The 26248-nt window shown below is 41.8% G+C and overlaps 5 protein-coding genes across 5 annotated transcripts; 2 read left to right on the top strand and 3 right to left on the bottom strand.

Moving 5' to 3' along the window:
- Positions 1 to 1576: 1576 nt before the first annotated feature.
- LOC133931824 (uncharacterized) lies at positions 1577 to 7406 on the bottom strand. The gene is made up of 6 exons (XM_062378771.1): positions 7198 to 7406; positions 6896 to 7113; positions 6594 to 6782; positions 4313 to 4523; positions 3894 to 4111; positions 1577 to 3374 (listed from the first exon to the last, which is right to left on the bottom strand). The coding sequence occupies exons 1-6, from the start codon at positions 7323 to 7325 to the stop codon at positions 3163 to 3165; spliced, it is 1176 nt and encodes a 391-aa protein (XP_062234755.1). The 5' UTR covers positions 7326 to 7406; the 3' UTR covers positions 1577 to 3162.
- A 445-nt stretch (positions 7407 to 7851) lies between these two features.
- Positions 7852 to 13500, top strand: LOC133931655 (sphingomyelin synthase-related protein 1-like). The gene is made up of 6 exons (XM_062378585.1): positions 7852 to 8079; positions 8859 to 9434; positions 10128 to 10223; positions 10355 to 10472; positions 10572 to 10722; positions 11403 to 13500. The coding sequence occupies exons 1-6, from the start codon at positions 7955 to 7957 to the stop codon at positions 11705 to 11707; spliced, it is 1371 nt and encodes a 456-aa protein (XP_062234569.1). The 5' UTR covers positions 7852 to 7954; the 3' UTR covers positions 11708 to 13500.
- Positions 13501 to 14525: 1025 nt separating this feature from the next.
- LOC133975920 (voltage-dependent anion-selective channel protein 2-like) lies at positions 14526 to 18117 on the top strand. Its single transcript, XM_062413946.1, has 9 exons — positions 14526 to 14684; positions 15502 to 15573; positions 15716 to 15765; positions 15935 to 16087; positions 16181 to 16233; positions 16321 to 16548; positions 16709 to 16859; positions 17129 to 17186; positions 17275 to 18117. Exons 2-9 carry the CDS (start codon positions 15507 to 15509, stop codon positions 17364 to 17366), a joined length of 852 nt encoding a protein of 283 aa, XP_062269930.1. The 5' UTR covers positions 14526 to 14684; positions 15502 to 15506; the 3' UTR covers positions 17367 to 18117.
- Positions 18118 to 18171: 54 nt separating this feature from the next.
- LOC133975921 (catechol O-methyltransferase domain-containing protein 1-like) lies at positions 18172 to 21869 on the bottom strand. Its single transcript, XM_062413947.1, has 7 exons — positions 21653 to 21869; positions 20384 to 20508; positions 20157 to 20262; positions 19908 to 20026; positions 19668 to 19722; positions 18622 to 18755; positions 18172 to 18543 (listed from the first exon to the last, which is right to left on the bottom strand). The coding sequence occupies exons 1-7, from the start codon at positions 21732 to 21734 to the stop codon at positions 18391 to 18393; spliced, it is 774 nt and encodes a 257-aa protein (XP_062269931.1). The 5' UTR covers positions 21735 to 21869; the 3' UTR covers positions 18172 to 18390.
- A 1431-nt stretch (positions 21870 to 23300) lies between these two features.
- Positions 23301 to 25174, bottom strand: LOC133931822 (catechol O-methyltransferase domain-containing protein 1-like). The gene is made up of 6 exons (XM_062378770.1): positions 25070 to 25174; positions 24837 to 24942; positions 24598 to 24716; positions 23789 to 23843; positions 23540 to 23673; positions 23301 to 23453 (listed from the first exon to the last, which is right to left on the bottom strand). Exons 1-6 carry the CDS (start codon positions 25172 to 25174, stop codon positions 23301 to 23303), a joined length of 672 nt encoding a protein of 223 aa, XP_062234754.1.
- Positions 25175 to 26248: the final 1074 nt, after the last annotated feature.

Below are 26248 nucleotides of genomic sequence, written 5' to 3'. Positions count from 1 at the left end.
GCTCTGAGCAGTGAAGGGCCATAAGAACACATCATAGTGGGATGACCCTCTCACTATTTTATCTCCTCTAAAGTAGCACTTGGTAGATTTATTTATCTCCACAGATTCATGAAATTGGCATTCGAGGCTTATAAACATCAGATTTTTCATTTCCTGCAGGCAGGTCTAACCTGTGCATTTACAATTTACACACTTGGCTTTGGAGAGATTTATTCTATGCATACTGTATACATTAGCATCCATTTAGGCGGCTGTGTGATTCCGCTCCAGGCTGCGCACGTACAAGTGTAGTGCGCGCATTCTTAAAGCAAAGACACCGATGGCGGTTCATCTTCTTATTTGCATTCTGCTGGTGAGTGTGGAGACGCGGCGTGGCACTCAGGGTTTGGCAACTTATTGTTGTGTCCACGGGGACGAGTCATTGAGACCAAATCTGTTTCAGTGACCTTTTGTCGAGCTGTGGTGGCATATGGAGGTGCACTCAAACATCGAGTAAGCTTTACCCATCTCTGCGTGTGCACGTGTGTCACTCAGAGCATGTGCAAGAAAAGCCGCGTCTGATCCAGCGTATGCTCACCGCATACCACAGTGTGTGAGTCTCCGAGGCAGAGCAAAGTGTGTCTTTGCACAAGTACAACATGTGCCCGGAGAACCTGGAGGCGCTTCTTCCTCCTCATTGATCTATAAGTATAACCCTTCCCTCCCTCCCACAGTCAGGGCAGAGAACTGATTTCCCTGGTGCACATGTTTAAGTGCAGCGCTGCTTTCATAGCCTCCCCCCCCTCAGGCTAACCTGTGCCTCCTGCTCTACTTCTGTGTTATTAAAGATGCTATGTATGGGAAAGTGCCCACGGTTAACGTGGAGGGCAAATGAAAATGGCTTTCTGCCTCCTCGAGGCCTCTTCTTGGTTGTTTTATGAATTACACTTCCCTGTTTAGCCTTTTGGATGCGGTTCGTCTGGATTTGTGAGCTAATTAATAAAAGAAGTAAGTGTAATTCCACCGGGCCATGGAGCGTCATCACAGAACATTTGTAAAAGTGCTTAAGAAACATCTTTACCCTGCAAACACAGGTACAAGGAATCCATACTATGTAGAGTTTATGTACTGTAATAGATATTTTCCAACATGGACTTCTATCTTTAACAAATTGGGATAAGATCACATTGTGAGTAGACACTTGCCTTGGCTGGAAACGTTGCTTTTTCATGCTCTCTCTCTCTGTGGCGCTACATGTAGGTCGAACACAACTGTCTGCGCTCTACTCGGTAATCTACCCTGCAACCTTTTCTGCTATTTTAACATCTGAATCTCGGCCCAAAATAATCCTGGCATCATCTTCTGCATTCCTTAAAGGTTACCCGAGCTGCCAGCGCAGGAGGGAGGAGAGGACAGCGCTTTTTTTAACCTGCGAGAGAATATAACATGAGTGCTGCTCTGCTCCACATTGAGACGTGTTCGAATCAACACCTGGACGCTTTGTTTCTGATCCTTCACTTTATCTGTGGAACATTTCATGAATTGAGTGGGAAAAAAAACGACACCATACACGTTGTATCTCAAAAAGGGTAACACAAGTTTAGAAACGTGAACATTTCTTTTTATCACATAAACTTCATGAATTTATTTCTTCTATCCCAAATGAAATATCCACAGAATAAACCCACATATTAAAACCACAACACATGACAACACAAATGATTCATGTCTTTTAGTTTTTTCAGAGAGTTATTTTTATAGAGCTGGTCATATAAAAGCTATTGAACAATGAAAAATACCAACGTGTGTGTGCGTGTGTGTGTGCAATACCTTGTGTTGGATATTGTGAGGTTGAGGGAAATCATATACAGTAGATTAATGAATGTACGTTTGTTGTGTCGGACATTCCTCATGTTTCAACACATCATTTCCTAAACTATTGAAAACCTGAACTCTTTCTTTCAAATCTTGTCTGAGTCATCAACAGAGTTTACTAAAATGTGATCCTTTCTAGAACATTTTCCATGAGACATTTGGTCCATTCTGTTGTGATACAAACTGAGGTGCAGGAGAAAAAGCATTTTTTACAAGAATGACACACAATTCAAGACATAAAATCTCAATATCTCTAGAACTCCTTTCTCTGTTTTCACTGTCTTTAGTTAAGACGTTGTTGTTTTCAACTTTACTGCCTCTAATAATCACTACAAAAAAGAAAGAAAGAAAAGGTCTATAGGCACGTTAGCGTGTCCACGAGGAGGTAATGCAGGTCATGACAAACTTGACATGGGAATTGATATTTAATGGAGAGACAACCCTGAGGGTGAAAAATGAAGCCTCAATATTCAGGATACAGGTTCCAGCATCTTGTGCTTTTGACATGATCTAGAGCCAGATGTCAACATTTTTGAAAATATAATTTGACATGTACTTTGCATTTTTTTTGTTTGGCCCCTGTCTCGTCCACCTACACGGAGGAGGCGGGGTTTCTAACCTATACTGCAGACAGCCACCTGGGGGCGATCAAGAACTTTTGGGTCAGTTTTGGAGAGCTGTCATGTCGTCCATCTTTATAAACCATCTAGGGTTTTTAAGTATCATCTCAGAAACTGCTCGTGAGGCTCAGCACGTCAGATTTGGTGCAACTTCTTTAATGCACGTATTAGTGTCACACTTCCATACATGCCAGCAACCAGCCTACTGTTTTAAATACTGCTAGCATCTAGCATTTGCAATGCCATGTCAATATGCTAATATTGGCAGGTTAATCTGTGAATGTTAGCAAGCCTTGCTCAGAATGTTAGCGTGTTAATGTGCCTACTAGCAAGTTGAAGCAGCAACACGTGCAAACATGTGTGTCCTGAACATTTAACACTTTAGTATGTTAACATGTGAACATTTGACATGCTAATAAAAAAAACTGAGCGACGAGTGGATGAAATGTTATGAAGTTAATGTAATCAGCATTCCCGTTCGGCCCCATTATGTTTAACAGGCTAACATGCTAACGTCATAGCATCATAACATCTTGACGTGTTGAATTAATCTCAAGGCACGAATGAGTCTGAGAGAAATTCACTTATTTGTTGATCAGTCAATTGGCTTTTGAGATAATTTCATTCTTGACTGACAGACAGACACCACGCCGCCGTGTGGCCGACTCGTGTAAACGTCTCCTCCCGATCACAGGATCTGACACGACTTCTCTTTTCTCGTGAGCTGAAGATCCAGATCCAACAGCAGAGCCAGGAAGTTCCTGTTGGGGTAGATGGCTCTCTTCCGGATCAGTTTCTGCAAAGCCCGTTTGAGCGGGAGCTGGCGATGGATCATGAGGTACGCTAACACCAGCGTGGAGGAGCGGCTCATTCCCATGATGCAGTGCACCAGAACTTTCCCTGCGTAACGAGACAAGATGAAGGGTGAGGGGTGTGTAAACGGAAGGATTAGCGAGAAGTCTTACCAATATCATACATGGCTGCCCATCTCCCACCAAGGCCTTTTCTTGCTCCCACCACGAGCTAAAAATAGTGCCAACAATTCATCGCCTTTGTTCATTTAAGGTTCCTTCGCAGAAGCGGCCCGACCGTCTCTTTAATCCCAACTCGTCCTCTGCTTGATAGCTTCTCTGGAAGGTGCCTGGGTCGCATTATAAACTCAAATTCTTCAAGGTAACACCCTTATTATCACTGCCGGGCTGAATATACACTTACACGCCATTACAAGCTGCGACAGGGTGGTGACAGGTGACATTGACATTTGAGTGGGTGGCTTTATGGGGTGCAATAAAAGATGGTGGTGTGCAGGAATATTAAAAAACATTTTTGAAGTGAATGACCAAATCTTTACAGACACTAAGTTCAACAATCAAAACCTACTGTAGAGAAATATGTTTTTAGAAATCGGGGGGGTCTTACCATCAGGTGACTTCAGAGCCTTTTGAATGAAATCGGCTGCGGGCTGGAAGTAAACATCCAGGTCGAAGTGTGTCGAGTCATCTGCTGGAATGCCACAATACACAAAGTCGTTGCCATAAAAGCTGTGGGTCCCTATGCTGCCTCGCTTGGAGTGAGCAGCGTTTAACACATGAGTTATACCTAACTTCTGCAAGGCAGTCTTGTTTTGGGCTACTGCCCTAGCAAGACAAAGAGACAGAGAGAGGTTCAAGACTTTGTGTGAAGGCCAGGCATCACAGCACAACGTTTCAATGTCACAGCCGGAGAATATCTGGCTGCTTGCTATACTGCACGTCAAGGGTAATGACCTCGGGAAACTATTTAATGTTTGTAAGGCTAATAAAGTTTGACTCAAATTTTATAACAAAATGCGTACTTACACGTTTCCGATGTAAATGTTGGGCCAGACCTCGTCGATTTGACCGAGCCGTAGTTTGCACGAGTCCAGCAGCTTCTGCAAATCCTTCACAGTTAGATATTCCGTTCTCTTGCCTTTCTCTGCTGACATTTCGAGTGCAAATCCCCCCCGTTGGATAGAATCCTGGTCCAAATGTTTGTTGTATTGAAGCCGTTCCCCCCCGTCTACTCCGGCTCAGGGTGATGTGTACGAGCAGGTGTTTATCTGCTGTCACTGGACGGTTCCCTAATTTTAGTGCTTAACCTAGCGTGTAGTGTGTTACGTGCGGAGGGCAGCCCGGACTCTGCTCTTCACACCGCTGTGGGACTATGATTCAATAAGCCTCAAACAGAGATGAATCATTCCATAAAGCAGTGATAATTGGATGTAATTGTGGACAGAATGTTCAAGTGCATGGCTTGCACTGGATTGTACTGCGAGTGCACCGCATGCAGTATTTACGGAAGGAGGAATACTCCGACAGCCTCGTGCAACTACTTCACCGCATTAATATCTTGTGAAAGCAAATTGAATGAAAAGGGGGAGAGAAAGAATTAAGCTTTGCCGTCGGCTGCACACGACATGAAACAGCACTCCCACTGCTGCAAATGCCTCTTTTAACCCTCCCATTATGTGGCAGGTCAATTTCACCCGTTTCAGCTTTTAAACGGAAGAAAAACATAATTAACCTCTCTGTCAAGCCATGAAATGTAACGACTTCTCTTCATTCAGGGTCACGCATGTGTATGTAGAAAATGTGTGGGCGTAATAATGTATTGTAAAATGTCAGCACTGTTGTGTACAAAATCAGTCAATAAAGGTCCCTGGGACATTTTGACCCGGAGACAGCTATTGATTGATTATCTGAAGTGTTGCTTCTGCTTATTGATTTGCAGCCGAGTGTGCGTGGAGAACAAAACTCACTTGGGTATGTTCATATTAACTGGATGAATATGATTGAAACCTGCTGCTGAGTGTCGGGTTCTGTGATCGTGAAGAGGCTTGATGCTGGGGATTCATTTTCTGTGTCTTTGTGTTACATCACATGTCTTTTCAGAGCATTTTAAACACATCATTCCTCCAAAAGTGACACATAACAATGGGCTCGACAAAACGAATCAGGCAATAGGAATTATATTATTTCTGAAACACGTTATTGAAAAGAGGGAGATGTTTCTGAGCTGTGATTAATCAATGATTTAAACCACAAGCTTTTAAAGACCATGGAAATCTAGAGATAGTTGTGTTGTGTGTCACCGCATATTTTCTGCAGCAAAGCCAATTCAGACTGAGTTTTTTATAAATGTATTAAGAAAAGATCCAGGGCCTTCAAGGTTGTTCAAAGTGACAACAATTTGACATTTGAGCTCTTGGAAAATGAAACTGAACATAACCCACAACCGGTGTGGGTGGAAGCCGCTCTTCTTTCTATATGCCCAGAGATGAGTCAAATCAGAATCTGCTGCTGGAACCATGAGACCCGCTGGTAAGAAGAGATGATGACAGATTATTAAGGGGGGGTGCGTTTGTCGTCCATCATCCACCTACAACTTGCCTACTGATGTTCCAATTTCTCCCATGAATCCTTCAAAACGAGGTCATGAACACACGAGCACAGTACAAATCAGTCACGTCGTTCATGGTTAAATGAGAACGAGTTATAGCTGTTGAAAATTCACTTTTAAATTTCCTTGACTTTTCCTAAAAAAGAAAGTTTAGTAAACCATACACTGATTGAATCTAAATTGAAGTGCGATAGGCACATCTGATTATGATGTTGATAGAGGCTGAATACAAGAACTATTCTCTGAGCCTAAGATGTCCTAGAAAATATAATGAAGAAATTAAGTTATATTTATTATAATGTTTAATACATAGAGCTAGAGGGAAATCAAGGTGCTTTATATTAAGTGTACAGGGACGTTTTAAATGAAAGGTTACGTTCATGTGCACGAATACACACACGCACAGGGACACACTGTTTTTAAATTCATACAACTCCTGAGTTGTTATTGACCCGCAACGTATCACATGTCATTTTTCCTCAACATGATACAAAGGTCAACATGACTCACATTCAGCCTTATAATTGATTCTGCCTAAGGTTGATTGCCTTGCTCAATTAATATAATATATACATCTGATTCCATACCATTCAGTATTTTAAGCACAGTATCTCCCTCCACTGGCAGAGACTGAACCCTTCACGTGCGGTAAAACAGACATCTGAGGCAGACATCTGGTTTTTGATATTTCAGTCCCTCATGTGTTGCGTAGTTCAACATCCAAAGCACGGAGCTGTTTGAGGAATCCTGTGTTGGGGAAGATCCACCTGCGCTCTTTGACCTTATGGATGGCCTCTAGCAGGGTGTAATGGTGGTAGATCATTAGGTAGGCCAGGACCAGGGAGGCAGACCTGCTGACTCCAACCGCACAGTGGACAAAAACCCGAGCTGCATGAGGAGAATGAGATCAGAGCGAGCCGTGAGACACGAAGGATGCGTCATACACACGGCGAGAGATGGACTTTCAGAAAGGAACATTACAAACATGATGGGGTCATTACCGCCGGTCGTGTTGAGCGCATCCTGAATATAATCAGCAGAGGGAGAGAAATAGCGAGAGAGGTCAAAGGACGGTGAGTCATCCGCAGCCACTCCATAATAATCCACAGAGGATCCGTAGAAGTCATGGCTCCCCTGGCAGTGCATCCTCCCGTGAGCTGCGTTCACAACGTGAGTGATTCCCAGCTTCCACAGGCTGTAGCGATCGTTGGCCACTGACCTGCGCGAAGAGGAAACAGGGTTTATATGAACAGAATCATTATTCTGTGAGCTGTGAAGGAGCACAGTGGTTCGCTGGACTCACATGTCTCCAATGAACAAGTTGGGCCAAACTTCATCCACACGATTGCCAAACCTTTTTCCTCCGTACAAAACCTTCACTAGATCTTTCACACAAGGGAAAACTGTGATGTCATCCTGAGGCTTATTCATTATCCACTCAATCTTTTTTTTTAATAAACTGCTTCATAGAAAAATGGCTTCTCCCTAGATATATTTACAAACTCTGCTGAGGCTTTACCACGACCACGCTGGCACTGACAAGCACAGGTGCTGCTGGTCTAAAATTAAAACAGTGACCTATATTCTGAATGTTAATCAACCGCACACATTTCAGTCTTTATTAAGTACATTTTGTGTGTCACTGCTATTTGTCATTGTGTGGCCTTCAGAGGGAGAGTGCACTGAAAAATTCAAATTCAAATTCAACTTGAGACGAGGGAATTTAAACAACGGCTACAAACTTGGGGTTAATGACTTCGTTTCGAGTTGAATTTGAACATCTGGGCCTATGGACACTTGGGTGACACCACAGGAGCCGTATGGGGAGTAGATATTGAGTACATTTTCATTTTTTGGGTGAACTATCTCTTTAAAAAAAAAACATGTAGGTGAGTTAAGGACAGTGCAGTTCTGCCTGATCACCAGCGGGGGTCAGTGTCGGTCAGGTGGCCCCCGTCGAGGTAACCCACCATTGCGGCTAATTCTACGTGCGCAGCTATGCTAAACATTACCGCATGTTCTTGTTGTCAACATGCTAACCGGCGCGGAGCCGGGGCGTCATGAGCCCCAACGAGCCGACGCAGCAAAGGCCAACGCGTGTCCGGGCTCCAATGAGATGCCGCTCAGCTAGCTGGCTGAAGAAGAGACGCTCCCCGTGTCCTCCACTGTCCGTGTCCCTGTCCGGGTGAGTGAGAGTCAGGCGCGGCGCAGCCATCATGCTAACAAGCGGGCATCCTAGTTAGCTAGTTAGCCAGCCAGCTAAGGTTAGCCGGAATTAGCCCCGCGGGGTTGTGTTGTTCTGATCCATTGGCTGGGGGATGCTCTCGTGTGTTTGTTCACCTCTGGAACGAACGTGGTTACACATGCAATGCTAACAGGTCGGGGGGGGGGGGGTGTTGTAATTACAAGATACCGAAGCACGTTACTAATAGATTAGCTCCAAGGCCCAATTTAGTGTGTAAAAAAAATAAGGTTGACTGCAGGATGACAGCTGTTTGTGCAAACCACAAAGACCCAGGGTGTCATGTCATCATGTAGCTGCTCGTCACGCAGACCTGCTGACACTGTGGGAATGTCTTGGTAAACACTTGGTAATCATGGAAAGTCATGATCTGTAACAGAAGTCACTGTTTTTCCCCTGGGGAGTGTTTCTGCCCTTTCACCCACATTTTTAGGGTGTGTGATCTCACAGTTCTCGCCACTGGTTGCCTCTTGTGTTTGCTCAGGGTGTGAGGCTCAGTGACTCTCTTAAATGTTATTTTCTATCTGTGTTGCAGTCACACAGGGTTTGTTTTGAATTCAAGTCGCTGACTCAGTGGAAATGAGGTGATGCTTACAGTGTATACTTCTCCTTAAGATCCCTTTGTTGGTGTGAGAGGAAGTCCACACGGAGCTGATATTGACAGTAAAGGAGAGCTTAGTTGTTGTTGGTGCACTCATCATTCTGACGTTCTTTCCCTCCAGCCCTCGGAGCGAGGAGGAAATGACCCAACTGAGTGTCCGTCACTGGACGCCCAAACACGTCGCCAAGTGGCTGAAGGAAGAGGGCTTCTGTGACTATGTGGACCTGCTGTGCAACAAGCACCGGCTGGACGGCACCAGTCTGCTCGCCCTCAGCGAGTACGACCTCCGCGCGCAGCCTCTGGAGCTCAAGGTGCTGGGGGACATCAAGCGGCTAATGGTGGCGATCCGCAAACTTCAGAAACAGAACATGGACGTGCTGGAGGAGCTCGGCCTTCCCTTCGACGGCCACTCTCCTACAGCCTCTGGTGGAAGTTCAGACTGGATGTGTAACGGAGACTCGATCAGAGACTGTGACAGCACCGACACAGCTCCGGTGGGAGAGGAGTATCACCAGTACACCAATGGAAAGTACAAGCAGCAGACCAGGCGTCTGGATCCTGAGTACTGGAAGACAGGGCTCAGCTCCATCTACGTGGTGTTTGTGTTTGGGTTCACATCCTTTGTCATGGTCATAGTGCATGAGAGGGTCCCTGACATGCGCACATACCCTCCACTGCCGGATATCTTCCTAGACAGGTATGTCCTTTATTTTTTTTTATTCTTCCTTCATCATTTTTGTCACTATCCACGCCATTAACAAAAAACATAGTCATCAATGAAAGGACAAAGACAGAATGAAACCGAAATCTATATTTTTATGACCTGTCAAGATATCACACCAGATGGTGGACATTATAACTGACCTACTTCCTTGCACTTGGTTCTATTATTATCCTTCCATATTCCTGGTGGGCCTGCTTTGGTTCAAAGAGATCTTTTAGAAAGTATTTTAAAGTGACCTACTTTGTAGTGTGAACCATTGTTTATGACCAGCTTTGGGATTTTCATTGAATTTCTGTTTGGGACAGCTGATTTCATGGAAACCCCATTATTTAGTTCATCTACTCAGGGTATTTAAAAACCTTTTAAGATCTGGCCTCAATCTTGTGATATTGACAGTAACTTAAGTATATAATTGCTTTTAAAACCAGTCATGGAAGTGGAAACTTTGAAGATAGTCCCTGGGGCGTTTTGTGTGTGTATGCATGTGGTGCCATAATGAAATTGCCCTTGCAAGAATACATAATTAACAAAAAATATAAAAGGGAGAAAAGCAGCAAATCCTCACATAGAATCAGAATGTTTGGATTTTTGGGTTAATAAATAACTTTCTTGTCAAACAATCATCTATTATTTTAGGCACTGACATCTTCTTACCCTTCTAAACAGTGTGCCTAGAATACCGTGGGCCTTTGCCATGGCAGAGGCGTGTGGCGTGATCCTCTGCAACATCTGGCTGCTCGTTCTGCTGCTGCACAAACACAGGTACACTTCTAACAGTCCTTGCCATCAGCACAATGTTGTCTCCGCGGGGATTCTTCTGTGGGTCACCTACAGTGTTTCCCATTAATCAATGACATGGAAGACTCAGGATAATTATATCTCGCTACTTGTAGATCCATCCTGTTGCGGCGTTTGTGCAGCCTCATGGGGACGGTGTTCATGCTGCGCTGCATCACCATGTTTGTCACTTCCCTGTCAGTGCCAGGACAGCACCTGCAGTGCTCGGGAAAGGTAACGCACTAACCGAGATTGTGTTTGTCATATCTCAAACGCCACGTTCCTGCCTCAAGATCGCAGCATTCACAGTTCCCCCTTGTTCTCTCCCTCCAGATATACGGTGACATGTGGGCCAAACTGCAGCGAGCGGTTGCCATCTGGAGCGGCTTTGGGATGAGCCTGACCGGAGTCCATACTTGTGGTGACTACATGTTCAGCGGTCACACTGTGGTCCTCACCATGCTCAACTTCTTCGTCACAGAGTGTGAGTAGCCTCTAGCTGTGAATCCCTGCATTTGGTTTTACGCTGAATTTGATTCTTTAAGAGTCCCTTGAATATTTAATTTTAAGATTCAGTTAAAATTGTATTTGTATAAAGGCTATGATTGAGAACAGAATTATATTTTTCCATTAATGGTCTCTAAGTCCCTAAAGAGCAATGTTACACATGCATGAACATTTGAGGTATTCATCCAACAGATCTGTCTCATTTAAATCCTTGAACACAAAATAAATATTTAATACAGAATAATCTGCTTTTATTTGGTTGATTTCAAACACAATAACATTTAAAATGTCACAGTGGTTTCCAGAATTTGTCCACATTCATTCATGTTAATTAGAATAAATTATGTGTCACTAAAAGCTGTGAAAACAGAGGGTTGAATTTCTCAATAATGAGGAATCGCCCATATTTGATAAATATTGTGCCTTTGTTGCCACTAGGTGTTTTTCTTTGGTACTACAACTGAAATTCAAAAAAGTAGATGGCCCCAGTCTAATCTGAAGTTTGGCCTTAAAAACTAATAAATGAGTCTCAATTATGTTTTGTTCAGATTATAATATCTCTGCGTGTTCCCTGCACACACGAATATACTACATTTCTGGTTGTTGTATTAAAAATCTAAATCATAAATACAACTGCTTTCTGTCTCTTTGATACAGACACCCCACGAAGCTGGAACTTCATTCACACGTTGTCCTGGGTCCTCAATCTCTTCGGCATCTTCTTCATCCTGGCCGCACATGAACACTACTCCATCGACGTGTTCATCGCCTTCTACATCACTACCAGACTCTTCCTGTACTACCACACTCTGGCCAACACCCGAGCCTACCAGCAGAGCCGACGAGCTCGCATCTGGTTCCCCATGTTCTCCTTCTTCGAGTGCAATGTCAACGGACCCGTCCCTAACGAGTACTGCTGGCCCTTCTCCAGACCTGCTGTGATAAGGAGCATGATCGGATAGAAGAAGAAAAAAAAAACAAGAGCAACAGCGGTACTGTCAGAAACTCTTAACCTGTGCTGTTTTGTCTGCTTTGTGAAGTTGCCAACTGAGGCGGTGTGTGATGTCCTCACCAGGAAAGACAACCGATGTCACCCCCATCAAAACCGAGGCATGATGGGATACACTTAGCCATACCCTGTCATATTCTGGGACTACGCTACTAACCTGCTACCCCTACCACCATTTTTAGGAGGAGAAAACTAAATCTATAAAACCCTGCCGAGCTTAAAAGCAAAAACACTTTCTGCCTGACTTGAAAACTGAAGGAGCGAACAACATTTTTATTCTGGTTACTCCCAGGTTACTGACTTAGTGTTTAGATGGTATGTGAAAGTAGGAAGACACTTCTAAAAATTCTCAGGCAGCAGTGTAGCTAATCCTTCCCAGCAGTTGCACCCGGGCCACACCGTGACAGCTGCGTCGCTGATAAGTTGTGTCTCTTGTGAGTCTGTTGTGAAACCGCTTTGTGAGGTTTCAGGTCCAGGAAGGAAAACCAGCCTAGGTACTCAACTAAATGTCAGGACTGTATCTTATGAAGCTGTGCATCTTCTGGTCGTGCAATAACAATACAAACCATGTTTAAATAAATTAATGGATTCATGTGAGAGTGATGCTACTTTGAAACAGGTCCAGGAAGTCTAGGAACTAGGCGAGGCCCCGAAGAGCAGTGTGGCTGCTCTAACCTTTATAACAAGGCGTTTCCACAATGCACCCGCGCCACTCCTGCATCCAGTGTGGCCCTGGGTGTAAACCATTCCTAGTGCAATTAAAAATCATTTCAAGGTTTGGATTTTGATTCCTGACTGAAGGTTTTGTCTTCTCACTTTGTAATTAATCAGAACATAACTCTGTGGACCACTGTTGAAGCAATATACAAAGAGCTATCTGAAGTTAATGCTCTTTTCCTGTATAGCTTTCTTTCCATCACGGTGAAAAGCAGATGTTATGAATGTCTCCTGCATTCCTCGATACTACGCTTGCGTTTTGACAGTGTTGCTCAGTACTAAAAGAGAAAAACCACGGCTTAGATTAACACACATTGACTTATTTGTTTTTATTGTTCACGTAGCCTATTTTCTCTTAACAGACCTAGAAGAGATACATTTAAAGATGTCTCTATCTGCCAAATGCTTGGAATTAATTGTATTTCCAGCGGTCTTAAGTATTATTCCATTTGCCAATTACCTTGAGTATGCGATAGCTCACCTGCTGTGTAGACATATTCCAAATCTTACTATGTTTACAGTCGGGTAGTTGGATAGTGCTTTTTTAAATCATCATACATTGTAGATGACCTGTATACCATTTGAGCTCACCCAGATAGGACCCCCTTGATATTAGATCTGTAGTAACGGTTCTTTAAATAGGAACCCTTTCATTTGTAGGTATTTGTTTCTATTAATTTATTTCATTTTTGTAAATGTGGATAGGTATTTTTATATTTCATGTACAGTTGCAGCGACATGCACATAGAGAAATGTTTACAGTTGCTCGTAACTTTTGTTTGAAACACAATGTGCTATTTAAGTGTGATGTAGATGTCAGATTAGCCGCTGCATTTCATCCATTGATACTTGCCACTGCAGTAAAATGTGTTGTTGCTTTGGTCATTGCAGCACGTTAGGTACATAATAATGTGAATAAAGCTGACGTTTCTGTGAGGAATGATGATGCTCTTAGGTTCTTAATCGAAGCCACTTGAGTTGTTTGATGTCTCGCTTGGTCATTTCCATCATTAAAGTGCTGAAATCAAAGACTGGTTTCTGATTTTTAATTCCCATTTATTGCCAAAGCATTTTCAGTGAAGCCTGAGAGTTACTATTGTTTGCTGTGCACATCAACCAATTACAAGCCTGTAAAGGTGAGTAGACAAATAAACATAATATGTTTGGGACCTTTTCCATCATAAACCTTGTCCTTGTCAGGACCAGTCCACCTCATGGGGACTAAAGCCCAGTCCTTATAAGGCAAAACTTTATTCCTGATTAAGGTCAGTAGAGTTTGGTATGAATTGGTCATGGTTGAGGTTAGTGATAAAGTTTTGGTTTGCGCATATTTAATTCAATGTACTGATAAAGATAGTTGTGCAAACCTGTGTATCTTTGTGTTTATTTGTTTGGTCCAGGTTTTACTGATGCTGTGGGGACCTAAATAAATAATAATAACTTTATTTGTATAGCATTTATCCAAACAAGTTTGCAAAGTGTTTCACAAAATCCATGGTCTGGAAATTTATAGAGAAACCCAACAGTTCCTAAACAAGTCACATTACAGGGACTTGTCTTCATTATGGGGACAAAAAATCAGACCTTATAAATTATTAAATTTGAAAATGAATGCCCCGTATAAATAGACAGTTAATGTCACGATTAATGTCAAGGTTAAAGTTCAGGTTAATACTGGGTGAGAATAAGAGTCAGGATGAGGAGGCTAGGAGAAGTTTGCTGGAAATCAATGTAAATCAACAAAATGGGACTGTGTGTGTGTGTGTGTGTGTGTAACAATGAAATGTAACAAATAATTGAATAATGTATAAGTGATGAATTTTTCAACTACTAATTATTGGCAAATTAGTTACATTAGCCTACTGGTTGCCATGGTGATTCAGCGGCCTCCATTTGCCTGCCTTCACTGGCAGCACAAACATGGCATTCAGAAATTTAACAGATAAAAAGAGATATGTTCACTCCTTTAGAATCATAGAAGAATAACCCGGACTGGTCCTACAGTCACTAAATTAACATCTCTCCGGTTTTCCACACAGGCACGCAGCGGGCAGCTATAATTCCTGGTCCTTGCGGCTCCGAGGTCAGCAGGAGAGAGGTGTTTGTTGCGGTGACTCCTTCACTTCGTCCTACACGTGTCTCCGCCTCCATTCCGCCGCTTTTACTCACCTCACAAGATCACTGCAACACAACCAGCAGCACCAGTAACACCAGTAAGTAATAAACCCGAACAAACCTACCCAGAGAAGGTTTGTTCGTGTCGTTCTGCGTGTGAATGTCGGAAAGATGGCTAACACACCATAGACGTAAAGCTAACGCCGCCCATTAGCTAGCTAGAAAACGCCCCCTGCAACAGTGTGTGTGAAAATACTTGTGTTATTATAATTGTTGGAAAAAGTACATTTTTATTTGAATATTTAAAACAGTAAGAAGTATGTGTCTGATTCGCAGAAAATGACAATTGAGCTATGTTGCTGAATTTTTTTTATATTAATAGTTATATACTTACTCCACAAAATATTGATTTAATGATGAATGTAACATTTTAAGTTTAAATACTTTATAACTACTTAATAGAATGATGGTTGAGTTTACAGACGACTGAGTATCAGTAAACTACCAGTTAATCAATACTGTAAATATCCCCCCAATTGATTATTGTTATTATGTATTCTCCTAATACAGTATATTCACTGTTTCTTTTTTTGCCATGCCTAAAACATTTTGTGTAGTTTCATGTTTTATTATCTTGTTTTGTTTGTCTTTAATTACCTTACATTTTTTATTTTATCGTTGTATTTTCTATTACTGATTGGCTTGGTATGCATTCGTCTCCTAATAAAAATGTTTAAGCAAATATTTGATTCATTTTTAAGATATTGTATAACGTATTTTTGTCAATCACCTGTAAAGAACTTTGAATTGCATTTGGTTTTGTCACAAAGTGCTGTATGAATAAAGTTTGATTGTTCTGTTGATTTGATTGATAGGAGTTCGGTCACATTTACTCTCAATGTTATTTTGTTACAGGCACAATGGCAGTTCCTCCAACGTACGCAGACCTCGGCAAATCAGCGAAGGACATCTTCAGCAAGGGATATGGTAAATGGAAACAACAGATTATACATATTTTTAATAATTTTACATGGGTGTATATATTTATTGACCGCCGAAGGACTGGGGGGGCGGTTTTGAAACGTATTACCGCCCAAACAATAGTTCCCCTCTGTCTTTGACCTTGTAGGTTTTGGACTGGTGAAGCTTGATGTGAAGACAAAGTCCCCAAGTGGAGTGGTGAGTTTAACCGTTACTACACATATACAGCAGTGCAGTGTAGGCAGTCTCTGCTGATTGTGGGTTATCATAGATGTTACGTTATTAGCGATAAGTTATTGGTGCTTTGAAAACCTATATAAGCTGTAAGTGATCAATGATTTACTCTTTCAACCCCTATACAACCTAGGAATTTAAAACGTCTGGGCTGTCCAACATAGACACCAGCAAAGTTACTGGAGCGCTGGAAACCAAGTACAAGTGGGCTGAGTATGGGCTGATGTTCACAGAGAAGTGGACAACGGAAAACACACTTGGAACAGAGATTTGTGTTGAGGATCAGGTAAAGTGGAAACTATATGATGTCGTCATTCATCCCACTAATGATGCACTACTGTGAATCCAGCGTGACTGACAGAAGCATCTTCTCCTTTAGATCACTAAAGGCCTGAAGCTCACTTTTGACACTACGTTTTCACCGAATACTGGGTGAGCTACAGTTCATTGTTTTTGTACAAACGTATAAACACTTCCAGCTTATTGCCTCTTCATGTTTCTGTTTTTTCTGTTTCACAGCAAGAAGAGCGGCAAGGTCAAGACAGCTTATAAAAGGGAATACATTAATGTCGGTGTTGATGCAGATCTGGATTTCGCTGGTCCTACCATTCACGGAGCAGCAGTAGCCGGCTATGAGGGCTGGCTGGCTGGCTACCAGATGACCTTTGACTCAGCCAAATCCAAGATTACCCAGAGCAACTTCTCTGTCGGCTACAAGACTGCAGACTTCCAGCTCCACACCAACATGTAAGCTCTAACATCAAGAACCAACCACAAAGCAAGATGTGTACCTGAACTTCAAATTAACTTAAACAAATAACTAACTTATCTGTTTATCTTGTGTCAGGTGGAACCACTTTGGAACAGTCACATGCAAGTGATGGTGCACATGTTTGTTTGTTTTCAGAAATGATGGTTCAGAGTTTGGTGGATCCATTTACCAGAAGGTGAACGACAGTCTGGAGACCGCTGTGAATCTCGCCTGGACAGCGGGCAGCAACGGCACCCGCTTTGGAATTGCTGCCAAATACCAGTTAGACTCCAGTGCTGCCATATCAGTGAGTGCCCTCTTTTTTTTAACAACTGCAAAGGAGGTTATATTTAAGATAGCCGTTAAGATATCTCACGTTAGGTTGAACGTCAGGTCCTGTGATGAGGAAAATTATTGTTATTAGCAGCTGATCCATGAATTAAAAAACACCACATCAGCTGTAGGTGACTTAAAATAATCTGGTGCATTTATTCCATGATTCCATGGATTTTGTGTTTATGTACGCCTGGATTCCGATGTTCTTTCTTCTAACATAATAAAACACTTTTTCTACAGGCTAAGGTGAATAATGCCAGCTTGGTAGGAATTGGATACACCCAGACTCTGCGGCCTGGTAAGAAAACTCTTTGAGAGTTGAAAACACAGCTAAACATAATCTGTTCTTGATTTTACTTGAATCTATATGATTTTCTTTTTTTCAGGTATAAAACTCATCCTCTCAGCACAGGTGGATGGGAAGAATATCAATGCTGGTGGTCACAAACTAGGTCTGGGCCTGGAGCTGGAGGCATGAGGATCTGCTCTGCTGTTTCGTGAGGAGAAGAATATCAGCTGATTCAGTCCCCGGGTGTTAATGTCTGGTCGGCAACAGATATTCTAATGAAATGAAGCCAAAACAAAATCACAAGCCGAGCTCTCATGCACTGTTCAGATGGAAAGCCTTCCAGTAGCCTCCTTCATTGTGGTTCCACTATATAGTCATGTTCCAGTCAGATGAGTGAATCAGTAACTCCTTCTGCCAGTTTATTTTACCTAATGAAGAAAAGCCTCCTCTGGGTGTTGGATTGTGGTTTCTTGACTTTGACGATACAGAAACGGTTAAAAAACAACTCCCTTGTTATTTTGCTGAAGTGTGATAGCGTAGAATGTAAATCAGAGCTCTTATTTTGCACAGTAGAACACTTGACCTTAATTTAAGCTCCTTCTCCTTTTGTGTTATTTGCACATTTCTTTCATTTTTTGGTAGCGACGTTCTGCCTGTTGGAAGAAGAACTCAAACCATCAGGATTGGTTCATCTTCACTTATCTACCCAGAGAAGCTTTATTGTGCTGTGTGATGAGTTTTAGAACCTCCACTACCTTAAATAGCTGCTTTATAGTTGCACAAATTGTAAAACAGATTTTTATTTTCCTGTGTGATGTGAGTGAAAGAATATCCGAGTGTATTATCCATCTCTCTTCTCATCCTTGAGGACTGTGACACTTGATCAGGAAACCGTTTGTGTGTTGGTGTATCTACCTTTGCAATAAAGTCCTGAAATCAACCTTCAACCTCTCCTGGTGTTGTTTGGTTAAATAATGATGCACTCAAAAATAAATTGGGTTTATTCTTTTTTTTAATCAAATTCCTCCACATCCGCTGAACATGGTATTCTTAAAATACTGATTGAAATAAAAAATACAAGGTTAAATGATCAATTTCGAGTAGCACGAGCCGAGACAATAAATCTGTGTGATTCAGCAGACGTCTCATTCTGTCTCCTTGTGTCTCCTACTTCCTGAAGCTTATAAATCACTGAGCATATCAGAGAGCTGTCTTATATTTTGATGGCTAGTGTGAGGCCGTCTCCCACTGTGAGCATACTGAGGCTGACGCGAGTATCTCTGTGCAACTTCTTGTTCAGCTTGTCGATGGCCACAGTGTCTGCGTCATCCGGAGACGGACTCAGGACCTTCCCGCCCCAAAGCACCTGTATGAAATAAAAAAAACGTTAATTCAAGTTTCCTTCGTGCTGCAGCTCAAATTGAGATATTTGTTGTTGGTTTACATTGTCGATGGCGATGACTCCTCCTTTCCTCACGAGCTGCAGGGACTTCTCATAGTAGGTGTCATAGCTAGTTTTGTCGGCATCGATGAAGACAAAGTCGAATGTCTCGGCCTGTCCAGCATCAAGGAGTTCGTCTGATGGAAACCAGAGGACAGAGGACAGAGGGAGACAAAGCAGACTTGTTACCAACCATCTGTCTCATGCTGCTCCAATGAAGAACCACTGGGAAGAGAAGATACACATCTGGAGGGCGACATGACGGATGCACAGTGGAACGGATCCCTGCAGGTTCTCAACAGCTAATACAATAAAAATACATTTTAGTTTAAATTATCCATAGATTTAACTCATTATCAAATAAAAGATGTAGCAGGTCTCATTCTTCCACTGCTGCCATTCCACAACATTTCAACATGTTTATACTTTATATTATATCTTGACCTCCTCTTCGCTTCTTTTCTTATTTACGCAACTGACGTCAGGGTCACGTTGTTTTCGGAGAAAGTAAACGTCTCTCTACGAACGGGTCGAACTGGGAGTTCAGGTATTTGAACCAAACTTGATTCAAACTAACGTCACATAAGTTGGTTTAACCCGTAAAGAGGTTATGTTGTTGTTGTGTTAATTAGCCTAGCTTGCCCTGAATGCTATGGTTAAGCTAATACACAGCTGAATGCTAACGTGTCCAATGGGGATTACTGAAACTGATTTCCGCTTCAACATCAAACCAAACATGTCACCAACCACCAGATTCATTATTTATAACAATACACAGTGTGTATGTATATTTGTATTTAGGTAGTTTACTTTATTCTGATGCTAATGTTTGTACTTTAGCATCAAAATATACTTTAAGTAGACTTACTTTAAGTTCAGGACCATTCAAGTATTTGAACAAGACAGTTGTTGATGTGACATAACTTGAATCTCACAATTTTAATGGACTTATTATATTATTTCAGGAAAAATAAGTCATATTCCTGATTTCACCTTTGCAATCTTACACTAAGAAAGAATGAGTTAGGAGAAGTGATGTGTTTCTGTACCTAGAGTTTTCACGGCCGGCTGTATACGCAGATCAATCTTCTTCTCCACTCCAGCCTGTAAATTAAAAGAAACAAATATTCATGAAAGCGAGATCATTCAATCACAACAACGCTGTGTCTATTGCTTGTGCTGCGTGAAAATCCTCTGCACCAATCAGAACGTTGTAATATGGTACAATACAGCCGAATGACACATGAGATATTGACCATAGTAAAAGCAATGTATTTTATGAATTGTACCTCTTTCCAGAATTTTTTCCCAATGTTGGTGTAGTCTTCACTGATGTCACACGCCACTATAACTCCATCGTCAGGCAGAGTCAGTGCTATGCTGAGTGTGTTGTAACCCGTGTACACTCCTGTGAATACAACAAGGCATTAATATCTACACAATGGATGAAAGGAGGAACATGGAAACCTGTAGAGGATGGTGGAATCTCGGGGAAGACACACTTCAGAGATGGGACGTGAAATCTTAACACAACTTACCAATCTCTAATGCCTTCTTGGTCTTTATTAGTTTTGCCATATTAGCCATAAACTGTGATTGCTCACAGGCGACCATCATGATGTTCCAAGAGTCCTCCATTGTCCTCTGAAAGCAACCAGGGGGAACCAGTTATACAATTACAGTCGTAAAATTACACGGTGAAACTTGATTACATGCTTTTTTGTTCCAGTCCGCAGCATTACTCCAGATACTGTGACATCCTTACCAGCCGGAGGTTTTTCAGGGATGGATGCTCCCTCATGGAGTGATTGAGGACATACTGCAGCAGTGGGTCGTCCTGTCCCCCGCTGTGACTTTTGGAGATGCTCATTCTGAAAGGTTTCCTTTTCCCTGCGGACAAATATGAGCAAGGAAACAATTATAATGATCTTAAGAGCCCAATGATGTCATGAGACCTTCCAACTTAATCATCGATCAAGAAACAGACATCTGGTCAAGAGAATGCTGTTTCTCTGATTCAGATTAAATCAAACTTTGTGTTCCCGATGAGGAAATGCAATTATTTCACTATCAGCCCAGAAACAGATAAAGAAACTTGAATTTGTACTAAGTTCTTTATGGCCTGTGTAGAATGCTAATTGTTGAACCAGGGCAATTTAGATCCAAATGCGTCTGATCTCAATACATGGAAATGCAGAATGGTTTCTTTGACAGGCTCCTAGTTTATTTGAATAAACATTATGAAGATCAATACATTCCGTAAAGGAAATGGTTGAACAAGTGGACGAGTACTTTGCACCGGGTGCCTCTGTACATGTTGTCAAATTGCGCAACTCATTGACTGTACATGGAAAATGAATTCTACTGAAGTGATCGTGCAAATTTTTTATAGTTCAACTCATGTTAATGCATTAAAATACGATTTTCTGTTAATAATCTATAATATTTAACTTTGACACCACTGGTGTGTTACGTAATCTGAGCAGATAACCGGTTCTTTATTTACTTTCAGCTCAGCAGCGCTACTTTGTCTCCACCAACCTCTGAAATTCATTCTGAAATCTTTAATGCACAACTTGTTTTTGTCCTCTGTTAAGATGAAACTGCAGATATCACAGTATCACAGCTCCAATAAGGGTAGTTTCCTGTATTACTACATCACATAGTGAACAGATGAGTAATTATTGCTTGATTATCACATGCGGGATCTCAAACCACGCTGTGAGAGGAATGCACTTGTTTCCTCGTGCTGAGACCACATGAGCGCTGACCTCCTCTACAAGCTGCTCTATACGCACACGGCCTGGATTAAAGGCCATTTTTAAACCCAGCATGTCCACTGTGAAACTTTGATTCAGCCAGTAGGAAACCAGTAAGATCCACACAGGGAAACCACAGTGCAATGTGTCTAATAGAGTCCACAGCCTGCCCTGTACACACACACACACACACATACACTTCCCCACAGCTGACATCGCCTCGGTGGAGCTGCCTCAATTTCAGTTTCAAGGCTCGGACGGCTCCTCGATCTTACCCAGGAAGTAACCGGCGGCAAAAACAACTCCCAGTGTGATGGATCCCACCAGTGCCTCTTTGGAAACAGCGCGGAAAGACATCACGTTGGATAAGATACAACAAAAGGTTCCACCACACGCCGCTTTACGCACTACTGGTGCGAACCCGACCGCGTCCTCCCTTCAGGGCTTAACCGTAATAAGGCGAGTAGACGGGAAGCTCCGCTGGATTAAAGGCGATAGGAGGTTCACGATAAGACTCCTGCCAGCGCAGGTTCGAGTACAGATGCAGAAACATGCAGCGCAGCTCCACCCCGGCGAGGAGCGCTCTGATCGGAAGATGCGACCGAGCACACTTTGGACATCTACATGTGCAGATTCCTGCAAATGCATCGTGCAGCTGCGGCTGAAGAGAGACCCACACCACGACATGAAACCACTCACCACTGAAGTTGCAGAAAGGAAGCTTTCCGTGATCCCTGCTCTTACGAACTATTCAATTTAAGCCAGTCATGTATGCAGTCATATGACCCGCAGCAGCTCATATGATAGGGTCGGATTAACACACTCCCCCTCCCCTCCGTCAGCGGAGCATGTCTCGTGATGTCAAAATGTGTGTCAGTGAAACTGGGTGGAGGAGAATCATCCTTTGTGCTGAGTATGAGTGAATATACCCAAAACACGGTGTGAGTTGATCCTGCTGCAAGTTTAAAGGCCTGTATTTGATCAAAGAGCAGAAATTGTACCTGTAATCCTTCACCAATTTTGATCAATATGAGAAATACCTTTGATGATTCATATTTTACTTTCTTAAAAGTAAATTAAAAGTGTGTGGGTGGACAAGCTTGATTAAAACTAGACACTGTGTGACATCACTCTTAATCTGCTAAGAAAATACTAACTGGAAATACTGCGACTGACTTATCGGTTGGTCTTCATCATGTGGAACTCAATGTGATAAATATGAATACACTTGCAGGTAATATAGGATTGTTCCTCATGTGATTAAAAACAAATTATATTCACATAAAAAAAAAGATGTAATATGTGTATTTGTACAGAGGGGCAGTATTGTCCCAGCAATGAAGCTCACATGTACTGATGTAATATGTTTTGGTTTTGTTTTGAGCATTATTATTAATATAATAATACTGATAGTATGATTTCGAGATTACTTATCAAGTTAATCATGTTGTTTGATAAAAGCTGCTTTTAAGAGGCACTCTACTGTACAGCAGATCATTTTTCTCCCTGTGTGATGTGAGTGAAAGAATATCCGAGTGTATCATCTGTCTCTCTTCTCATCTTTGAGGACTGTCACACTTGATCAGGACACAGTTTGTGTGTTGGTGTATCTACCTTTGCAATAAAGAACTGAAATCCAACTTCAACCTCTCCTGGAGTTGTTGAGAATGGAATGAAATCCATTTGGTTAAATAATGACGCACTCAAAAAGTAATTGTTTATTCTTTTTTTAATCAAATTCATCCAGGTCCGCTGAACATTGTATTCATATCAGTGTTTAGTAATCCCCAAATCATCTTCTAGTAGAACAAGCCGAGACTTATGTGAGTATGATTCAGGAACCATCACAACTTGACCCTGACAGTCTCGTTGTGTATCCTACTTCCTAAAGCCTATAAATGATTAGCATATCAGAGAGCTGCCCTATAGTTTGATGGCTAGTGTGAGGCCGTCTCCCACTGTGAGCATACTGAGGCTGATGCGAATATCTCTGGTCAACTTCTTGTTCAGCTTGTCGATGGCCACAGTGTCTGCGTCACCAGGAGACGGACTCAGGACCTTCCCGCCCCAAAGCACCTGCATGGGAAACAAACGTTTAGGATTTACTGTTTGAATTTTCCTTCCAGCTGCAGCTCAAATTGAGATATTTGTTGTTGGTTTACATTGTCGATGGCGATGATGCCTCCCTTCCTCAACAGCTGCAGGGACTTCTCATAGTAGGTGTCATAGTTAACTTTGTCGGCATCGATGAAGACAAAGTCAAATGTCTCGGCCTGTCCAGCGTCAAGGAGTTGATCTGATAGAAACAAGAGGGCAGAGATAGACAATAAAATGGAAGTCGTGGATGTGAAATAACTTCTCACTTCTTTATGTCATATTCCTGAGATTCATAAAGCGATGTGTTTCTGTACCTAGAGTTACCACTGCTGGCTGTATACGCAGATCAATCTTCTTCTCCACTTCAGCCTATACACACAAAAGAAAAATAAAGATTTTCGAAGTGCGATCATTGGTTTGATAACAGATGGGAAATGATCCATATCAGGATTCCTTGCATGAGTGTATTTGAATGTGTGATAATGTATTTTTTTCTTTTTTTAAAAACTGGTTGCCCAAACATAACTGTTTCTGTATAGTGATGCATTTAAATAAGATATTTGTCAACTGAAGATGTATATATTTTACAGAAACAAAAAATATTGGAGTTGCTTGATTATTTATCAAAAGTATTTCGCAACAAATTGTTAACTTAATTATTAACCAGTAAATAATTTATATTTCTGGATTCAGAATTCATTGGAGAGCATACAAATACCAACCAATCTGACAGGACAATAAATACCTTTTCTTTTTCTATGTCCAGTCTACTCTAGAGCATAAATATATAATCCAGTAACAATGATATAAAACTGAGAAAACAAGCAGATCTTCACCTTTGAGAAGTTGGAACCAGTAAATATCTCTTATATGACTTATAAAATTGGTGATGCTGATTAATTTGAGATTGTAATTGTTTGGTGGTTTGTCACAGCCTTTGGCAGAGTGATACAGACATTGTCTGTTATCACACAGAAAGTCTATGAGACACTGCATCTATTGCTTGTACTGCAGGAAAATCCTCTGCACCAATCAGAATGTTGTAATATGGGACAATTCAGCAGTATGACACTTATATTGACCCACATAGTTAAGCAATGTACTTTATGAAAGGGAATTGTACCTCTTTCCAGAAGGCTCTTCCAATGTTGGCCCACTCTGCACTGATGTCACACGCCACTATAACTCCATCGTCAGGCAGAGTCAGTGCTATGCTGAGTGTGTTGTAACCTGTGTACACTCCTGTGAATACAACAAGGCATTCAAATCCACACGATGGATGAAAGGAGAAACATGGAGGATTGTGGGATCTCAAAAAAGACACACTTCAGAGATGGGACAGGAAATCTTTACACAACTCACCGATCTCTAATGCCTTCTTGGCTTTTATCAGTTTTGCCAGATTGGCCATAAACTGTGACTGCTCACAGGCGACCATCATGGCGTTGCTGGGGTCCTCCATTGTCCTCTGAAAGCAACGAGTGGAAACCAGTTATACAATTACAGTTACACGGTGTAACTTCATAACATCTTATAACATCAAGTGCTTAATGTGCCAGTCCACAGCATTACTCCAGATACTGTGACATCCTTACCAGCCTGAGGCCTCTTAGGGCTGGGTGCTCCCTCATGGAGTGATCGAAGACATACTGCAGCAGTGGGTTGTCCTTTCCCCCACGGTCTTTTATGGTGAAGTTCATTCTGGAATATCTCCCTTTTACTGCAATATACAATTTTGTGCAATGAAACAATTATAAGGATCATAAGAGCTTACTGATATCACAAGACCTTCCAATTTAAACATCTACGAAGAACAGACATGTCTGTTCTTCGTAGATGTTTAATGAGAGAGAATATTGTATTTGTATTTACATTAGATCAAACTTTAAGATCCCGATGAGAAAATGCAATTATTTCACTATCAGCCGGATACAGATAAAGAAAAGAAACCTGGAAAGTTTTGTCAATAATGCCTGACTTCTTTAGGGTAATATAATGATTTCGTCTTGACTGACACACGTTACGAGCTTTGCATGTGCACCAGAGAGTTGCGTTTGTGTTTGCACACGTGTCACTTCAGGAACTGTCTGGACGATTAACCTTTGCCATAGAGTTTATGTTTGCATTGTTTGTCTGTTACGAGGATTTGAGAAAAAACTATTCAACTTTTACAACTTGGTATGTGCCAAAAGAGAAAGCATTAACTTTTGAAGCATATAGCACATGTCGTAGCATAAAATGCAGCTTACAGTGCTTTACATAACACAGACCCACAGGAGCTTAAACACAGAACTTAAGATAGTAAGAGATGTCAAAACAATAAAATGTAAGCTTGGAGAATCATTTTAAAACCTGCCAATATAGAATCAACAAATAATTATGCAGTTTCTTTGATTCAGCCTGTGGGAAACCAGTAAGATCCACAAAAAACAGTGCAGTGTGCTTATCAAGTCCATGACCTGCCCTGTACACACACTTCACCACAGCTGTCAGATTTGCCTCGCTGGAGCTGCCTCAGATTCAAACTTAAACGCCCTTGATCTTATCCAGGAAATAACCGGCGACAAAAACAACTCCCAGTATGGCATATTGCACCGGTGACGGGAAAGTCATCATGTTAAATGAACGATTTACAAAATATCCGCAAATTTTTGTTGATCCAGTTTCTCAAATATGAGTATAAAGTGATTTAATTCTTGGTTTCTGGGTTATTGCCCGAACAACACAAGACAGTGCCTGACCTCTCCTGCTTTAAGATGATGGGCCTTTTATTG

This window comes from Platichthys flesus, chromosome 20 (assembly GCF_949316205.1).
Source record: "Platichthys flesus chromosome 20, fPlaFle2.1, whole genome shotgun sequence".
In the NCBI taxonomy this organism is placed as follows: domain Eukaryota; kingdom Metazoa; phylum Chordata; class Actinopteri; order Pleuronectiformes; family Pleuronectidae; genus Platichthys; species Platichthys flesus.
This window is presented reverse-complemented; position numbering and strand designations above follow the sequence as displayed.